Source organism: Haliotis rufescens, unplaced genomic scaffold, assembly GCF_023055435.1.
Source record: "Haliotis rufescens isolate VD_foot unplaced genomic scaffold, xgHalRufe1.0.p SCAF_8, whole genome shotgun sequence".
Taxonomy (NCBI): domain Eukaryota; kingdom Metazoa; phylum Mollusca; class Gastropoda; order Lepetellida; family Haliotidae; genus Haliotis; species Haliotis rufescens.
In genome coordinates, this window is record NW_025964372.1 from 36,365,322 (window position 1) to 36,373,525 (window position 8,204).

Here is an 8,204-nt window from a genome sequence, read left to right on the forward strand (position 1 = left end):
CTTAATGCCGAGCGCCAGACATGTTAACAACAAGTACCATCTTTTGGTATCACGCGGCCGGGGATCGAACCCCGGACCTTCCGCTCACCGGGCGGACGTTCTACCACTAGACCACGGAGGCGGTCCGGTATAATAATCCGTATTTGTGTCCTTGCAGATTTATGGGTGTTAAGCTGCTTTTTGGATTGTACTCCGAAACAAGACCGGTGCCATTACCACTGCCCGTGTGGTAAACTCTTCCGGAGAAAGTTCACATTTGTCCGACTCACGACCACGGTTTGCCCTTTTGTTCTGACAACAAACCAGACAGCTTCTGAGGAAAGAACTTCAGCAGAGTCCCCTAAAATCCAAAAAGTGAAGAGAGAGCAAGTTCCGAAAGTGACATGTTTTGTCTGCAATGCAATGATCTCTAAGAAAAACATTAAAAGACATATTGAGACACACAATGCACGAGATGAAGTGAAAACCAAGTCATACCAACGTGGAATATGCGTTGATAAACACCGCGGTCTCTACATGATCAGCAAGTCCAGTATCGGTCCAGATTACCCACTTCATGTACAAATGAACACTGTCACACAGCAGATACAATGTGAACATGAAAATTGCAATTTAGCTTTGGGTGTTGCAGCAAGGGGCAATGTAGGTATTTATCAGTGCCACCATTTGCAATCAGTTATCATAAAGAAGTGCAAAGCGTGCGGTCACTTCTACAGGTACCAAGAGCACAGGGATGGTATACACAATTTTGACGACCACGTGTTCCTGTCAGTTCGCCTGTGCCACTGGTTCAGAGTTAACTTGAAGGTACATTATACCTAATTTAGTTAGTTTATGGACGACTCCCTTCTCCAAAACAACACTTTGCATATTTATGTGATCGTGATATCTGATTGTTGTATGGCGCATTGTTTGTTGATATATGCACTTGATGTGGGCCGGTGACATTCGGACTTTAAACACTTTTGACTGTTAACTTAGGATTAGTTTAAAATATCGGCATAATGAATGTGATCAATTTCGCCTGCTTAATGGTTTCAGAATCATACAGCCGTTGGAAGGGCTGCCGATATCTTATCAGAAGATTCCGGCTTACATTTTCCCGGAGACAAAATGTTACAGGGATATCTGCACTTTGAGGCAATGTGCGATCACAAGTACAACTTTACCTGTGACATCTGTGGCCGTTTTCCATGTTGCCTGGTGACAGATGCAAATAGGAAATGTGCATTTCCATTAGCATGTAAGTCTAATTTATAATTTCCAGTGTCTAAGAAATGTATAAGCGCATTAACGATGTAGTTTCAAAATGTAAAAATGGAAAGCAAAAATGTAAGGTCCATTATCTCATGGTTGATCACAAACAATATCCCATAATGATGTTTCCTAATCCCTGTTCTCTCGTCTCTTATGGTAAACATGTATTGCTTACAGTGTCACAAGTACCAGGGACAGAAACAGCTACAGATGGAATCAACATGGATGTGTTTTGGAGCCAAACGGTGGAGGCGTCTATTTTACTTCGGGGTTTTGGAAAAGGTGCAAATCCTCATATTGTATTATAAATGACTCATCTTGTCTGTGTGTGTGTGTGTGTGTGTGTGTGTGAGAGAGAGAGAGAGAGAGAGAGAGAGAGAGAGAGAGAGAGAGAGAGAGTGAGTGAGTGAGAGAGAGAGAGAGAGAGAGAGAGAGAGAGAGAGAGAGAGAGAGAGAGAGGGGGGGGGGGGACTAAAATTAAAGTTACTGTAAGGATATTGTTTATATACACTATAATGTATTTATCATTTCATTCCCTGACAGAAGCAGCCAACGTCGGGCGTGTTACACCTAGTTATGACAACTGGGCTCCTTTCATTGGATTAGCCAGAAAAGATGAAAATGCTTTCAACACTGAAGCTGAAAAAGTTCGATCTCTCAGAACCCATCTTCGAGATACAGATTTTGATACAGGGGATAAGGAACTGACTGAAGATTTCCTGATCCAAATGTTATGTGAAAAGAAGGTAAATATGACATAATCGAAAGGCCTTATTGATATCAACTAGGCACATTTGTATAATTCTTGCAATCTTGATATGCGTAGGTAGTAATATTACAAATTGAGATATGATATGATATGATATGATAAGCATAGTCACTCATGTTTTCGACATTTTCTATATCATATCATGTAGGTTCTGGATGTACGGCACTGGTGTACAAAGATGGAAGTAGACGCCAAAGGGACCAAATTAGAGATGATCAACAGCTTGAAGGAAAAGTTGAAAAGCAAATCAACCTTCAACAAGTTATTTTCAAGCATATGGGGCCATTCTGGTAATTATGCCTACTATTGCATTTAAAATGATGAATAAAACATATATAGTGTGTGTTCCCACATTCAAGTGCCAGACTAAATGATGCAAAATAACTACTTACTTTGTAACACAATTGCTTTTGCTTGGTAATATTATTTTCGTTAAATGTCTTCAAGATAGGCCATCCCCAGCCCCCTCTGCATAAGAATCAGCACTGAGTCTGTTAATGGAATGTCATTTTGTAACTTGAAACTCCACAATCTGACTACTGGAGTATATAGTATACTATTAAAAGCAAGGTTAAACCAAATGTGTCCCATCACTATGTTAATGTTCATTCAGGTGGATGGGTATCAGCGTCCTGCCCCCATAGAATAGTGTACGCATTCAAAGCTATTCTGAGGCCTGAAAGTGTCAGAGACCATGTCGACATAATTCTATCTATGTCAAGACAACCGCCAGTCATCATTAGTGACGTAGCCCCAATGATGTCACGCCATGGTAACAAGCGGCGGAAGAACATGTTCTCGCCCAACGAAGGACGCTTGGGTGAAGCGACTGCAGACAACATAAAAAAAGCTAAGGAGGGGGTATTTTCAAAGAGTATACCTTGCATGAAGGAATGGGTGACAGTAGCACCAGTCTCCGACTATGATTTGCCAACCTCAAATGAAACGTTCTGTTTGCTGGATAGGTTTCATGAAGGGAATACAAAATCAGATGAGGAACTCCTAAGGCGTATAACGTTTGTTCCCGAAATGAAGGGCTCAATAAATTCACAAGTTGAAGAGCAGCTGCACAGGGAAATGAACCGGAACAACTACTTTCTAGATGCGATGTCGCCGGGAAACTACATGTTTGTCCTGCGATTGCTTCTACATTTTCACAATGAACATACAAACAGGAAAATGACAGAAGCAATCAAAGGAAAACTGTACACAGACATTTCGTATGGTGAAATACGTCATGACAAGTTTGGCCGCCTGCATCTTTCAGGTAAGAACTTATAAGTGGCATTCTATGACATGATCATGTATGACTTTATTGGGAAGTGAGTGAGTGAGTATGGTTTTACGCCGCTTTCATCAATATTCCAGCAATATTGCGGCGAGGGACACCAGAAATAGGCTTCACATGTGGGAATCGAACCCGGGTCTTCAGCGTGACCAGCAAGCGTTTTAACCACTAGGGTACTCCACCGTCCATATGAAGAAATTGAATACAATATAATAGGTTGACATTATTTTGACGATATACGCCAATCAGCACGCACAAGCGTCGTATTTCATTTCCAAAGTGACATTTTACCTTCCAGATTTGGACAATGCAGCAGAAAAAGAAGGTAAATTGATACAATTTATTTCTAACATGTTGATATACATGTACCTAAACATCCAGCATGATTTAGCATCCATTACGTGCCTTGTCTAATTATAAGTTAGATGACAAGAAATAATAAAGGCTCTTGTTGTATTTTATTTGAACTTTTACAATGGCATGTTAAACTTTATCTGTTGTTTTTCAGTGATCCATTCATATAATTTTCAAGGCTATTGTTCCTTTTACAACCAATGGAATCTGCTTCGTCGGATAATCGAGATAATCGTTCTGGTGTTGACCTTTCATATTTACAGGGAAAACAGACCTTTGGACGAGGACTGAAGACGCACAGAAGCACAAGAAAATATCGCTCAAATGTAAGTAACATTTATGTATCTGTTGGGCAGTGTGGTACCCTAGAGGTCGGTGTTCTTCCCGATGGTCAATGTCCGATTTCACACGTGGGAAATGCATGAAGCAAATGTCTTATGTCCCTGTATGGGATATTGCTAGAATAGTGCTAACAGCGGCATCAAATATTAGTCATTTCACTGATGAATCTGTTGACCTGCATGTATTTTTAACACATTAATATAATGTTTTAATGTGAAGTTCACATGTCATGAAGTCACATGTCATGTCAAGAGGCCGGTCACATGACCACGAAACTGACGTTTATAAGCGTATGAACAACACACATTGAAATTTAGATGCATGTCTTCATGATACTGTATTTCAGAAATTGTCGTAAACAATGGCGGACTTCTTCCACATCCCCATGGGAAACTCCTGGGAATTCTCTATAACGAAGAATTGAGAAGTGTCAGTATTGATCATTTGGGCATTTTCATCTTGAACTTAGGGTTTCTGCATACAAGTGTTTGACTGTATGGCAGTGATGGAATATCCTCGTTACGACTCATCCTAGTGAACATAATATTTAAAGATATGCACACACAGACTATAGACTCGATCCGTGCCTAGATTGACACATGTGCGCGCGCGCACACACACACACACACACACACACACACACACACACACACACACACACACACACACACACACACACACACACACACGCACATATATATATATATATACACACACACACATATTGCCTACTTTTTATTGTACTTTTGTATGATACAGATCACAAAGTTACCTTGAAACAACTGCAAGAAGCACTGCAGAAGGCTAGTCCATCAAACGTGACAACGTTTTGCCAAGGGACATCAGAACGACTTCTGGCCTCGGTAACCGAACACGGGCTGCGTTTTAGAGGGAGAACTGCCGGAGATGGCAACTGTTTTTTCCACGCAGTTGTAGATCAGCTTCAACGCCTCGATACCAGATCAGTGTTTGACCACAGGGGACTAATGATGGCAGTAGTTGACAGCCTACGGAGGTATCCTTATGTAAGTGCACACCGGACCATATATTTGTGCATATGTAAGCTCATACAGAACCCTTCTATATAAGGGCGAGCTGTCATGGAAGACGCATGCCACTGATATATGCTTAGGCGAGTACAGTATAATAGGCTAGTAATGGCTTCAAATTAATCTGTGTCTAGGAACACATTTCGAAAGGATAATACATAATCAGATAACAACATAATGGAAAACAGCATTGTCAAGGAATCACATGGAGAATTCATGCAGATAACCATTGTGACGTGTTATTGGTCTGGTGAGGGTACTTGGGTTGCCCTTCGCGTGCAGATACACTCGATAAGTGAATACAGATGATACAGGATGTCTGCGCACATCATTCAAATTCATAACACAGGTATTCAGTGGGGTTCAGGTGGAGGTACGAAATTTCGCTGGACAAGGCAGTTCCAAGACTGGCATAAAACATGCCGACTAAAGTGGAGGATAATGTCAGTTCTATAGCTGTGTACATGGTCGGTATTTTCTAACATGGTTAATGGACGTAACTCTGCACAGCGAATAGATGACAGCTCCTTGTTCCTCGCCCCATTCAACCTCACCTCGCTATGATTAGAGTTTAAGGCGCATGTAGGTGTTTAATTTCAGAGAGTGATTGTGGTTTTAGCCGGTCAATGGAACCGTTGATGACCTCAGAAATTAGATCCATAGATGGTACTCATGTGGGAAATGTAACAATGGCTTGCGGCGTGACAAGCAAACGTTTCAGCCACAATACTACACCCACACCCTAAGTGTGCCTAAAATTGATATATGATGAATTACTAATTAAAATGCTACCAAACCTGCTTGTGTAACGTCAATTATATATACTTGTTTTCTATAGGAAGGAGGCACACACCTATCCAATTTTGTCGATGTGCAACGGCACAAAACCTGGAACCTTTACTTGGAGGCCATGTCTACACCGGGTGAATACGTTGATCACCTTGTAGTACAGAGAACATCGCAGTTTCTCAAAAAGGACATTGCCGTTTTCACAAGTTCCGAAGATGGAACCGCGTCCGACAGCAATGTTGTAATGATATCTGGTGGACCAGGAGCGGCTATGATGTTAGGTCACTATCATGAAGCACATTATCAAAGTCTGGATTTCCAACGTGCTGGTAAGTATTCTATATTCAATATTTTCATTCATACGGGTTTCATATATAAGTAACTAAAAGATCAAATATGAAATAAGTACCCACTTTTGCCACACATTTGCTTTCACCAACAGTTCTTCTATATCAATTCTTCTAATTCAAGAACCTGGGCCAGTGGTTGGCATAATAAGTGTTATCATCCGATACATTTTAGTCGTCTCTTAAGACAAGCGCTGGCGACTTATTCTAATTAAAAATACAAAGTATATTTTTTTTCACAACCGCATACAACGCGGAATATTTCCTTTAACTATCACCACTATTGAGCCTTTTACGCCCAGTGGAATCTGTTTCGTCAGATTATCGAGACTGGTTAATCGCTGTCGTTGACGTGTTACATTTAAGAATTAACTTCAATATATATCTTTTGCTTTTATGTTGGTATAAAGATAAAAACCGGTTTGCACACTGTGTACATAAGCATAAATAAGTACGTCAACGATAGTAACTTCACAGACTGTTCATTAAACAAACAACTGTAGCCAACATTTCGAGCTAAAACAGCGCACACACTTCATAAGCCAATCATAACACAGTTGTTCGTTAGTGACCTAAATATTTTTCGGTAATTGTTTCCGCCTAAAATTCCTTGGTTAGTCAATGAAATGCCATGGAATCACTTGCAATGTATATAAGTACAAGTAATAAAAAAAGTAATACATGACGTATATGTCATTTTAGCAAGCTGTTGCCGAAACAATCCGTCATTGTTATTTTAGGACAAGTGGAATGTTCCACCGCGCAAGCAGATTCATCACCATTGCCGGCGGAGGATGTGGTGAGTGTGATGAAACATATTGATATTTTCGTCTTTACAAATATGCTTACGATACAGGGCGAACTGCCTTAAGGTAGAGAGTCATGTAATAATGTTTGTTATTACAGGGCGGTTTAACTGTAACTGTTACTTGTAACCTATAACTAAGTACACTTACAATATATAAAGGAAATATAAACTTGGCGGATACAATGATATCTTTGATATATAGATATAATTTGTTGTATGTTTTTCAGTTTCAAGATATCTGTAATGATGACAGAAGATTGGACGAAATAGTAGTGACGATAGGTCCCTACCGAATATCAAAATTGGATATTCTGACAATAGCACCAATACTTCCGAAAGAAACAGAAGACCAGATGAGAGTGAAAATTGACAAAGAGACCAGATGGGCTGTGGGCTGGCTATATGATCAGGTATGTGTACACCACTGTATACACATGAAGTACATTTATTAAACGGTGATAAAGTGGAACAATAACGTTAATAATATTATGTTTCTTTGCAGATAATAAACGTCTTCTTGTATGTGCTGTGTCAAAGGTGGGGGGTAAGTGACAGGATATTCAACATACCGTGATATATACATATGATATGTACAAAATGATATGTAGATATGTTTACAAGATGCCATGTCATTCATTAATAGATTAATCAACTTTGTTACAAATTGTGATAATGTGTGCAAATACCAAAACAATATTCGTCCTTGAATATATCACTTGCTATTTTAGAATATGTTATTTGTTTCGGGGTAAGCAGAGAAACGCAGCTTTATCAAGCCAAGTTATAGAGGGATGGCAACATTTCAAGTCCAAAAGGAGACGCCGGGCGCCACTTGTTCAAAAGGTCAGAATTGCTTTTTAGAAATATCTGCAGTTACAATTTTAAACTGAAGACAAAATATGCCAAGGGAATATATAGTTCTTTTATTCGCCCGTAAAGAGATCACCCGTTTAATAAACATACAGCTGTATAACACGTTGTATTATACCAAAGCGCGTGCTTATATACTGCGGGAACAAGTTTCAGTAACAAATATTGAAAACTCCCAACATCCTTGGGCTTATTCAACGACATTGCGTGTAGTGACGATAGATCACTGAGAGGGTATGCACACGCAATGACCCTCTCAACCCTGATGCTATGCTGACGTCACATGACATTGTTTCGTGGTTGGATCTTGTAACAATATTCTACATATTAC

General features: G+C 39.9%; 1 protein-coding gene across 1 annotated transcript; it reads left to right on the forward strand.

Moving 5' to 3' along the window:
• The first annotated feature begins 136 nt into the window (after positions 1-136).
• LOC125377076 lies at positions 137-7,909 on the forward strand. The gene is made up of 14 exons (XM_048389964.1): positions 137-807; positions 1,042-1,243; positions 1,435-1,539; positions 1,801-2,003; positions 2,175-2,316; positions 2,640-3,293; positions 3,613-3,639; positions 3,932-3,994; positions 4,770-4,873; positions 5,898-6,177; positions 6,936-6,994; positions 7,231-7,413; positions 7,506-7,547; positions 7,760-7,909. Exons 1-14 carry the CDS (start codon positions 403-405, stop codon positions 7,862-7,864), a joined length of 2,574 nt encoding a protein of 857 aa, XP_048245921.1. The 5' UTR covers positions 137-402; the 3' UTR covers positions 7,865-7,909.
• The last annotated feature ends 295 nt before the right edge of the window (positions 7,910-8,204 follow it).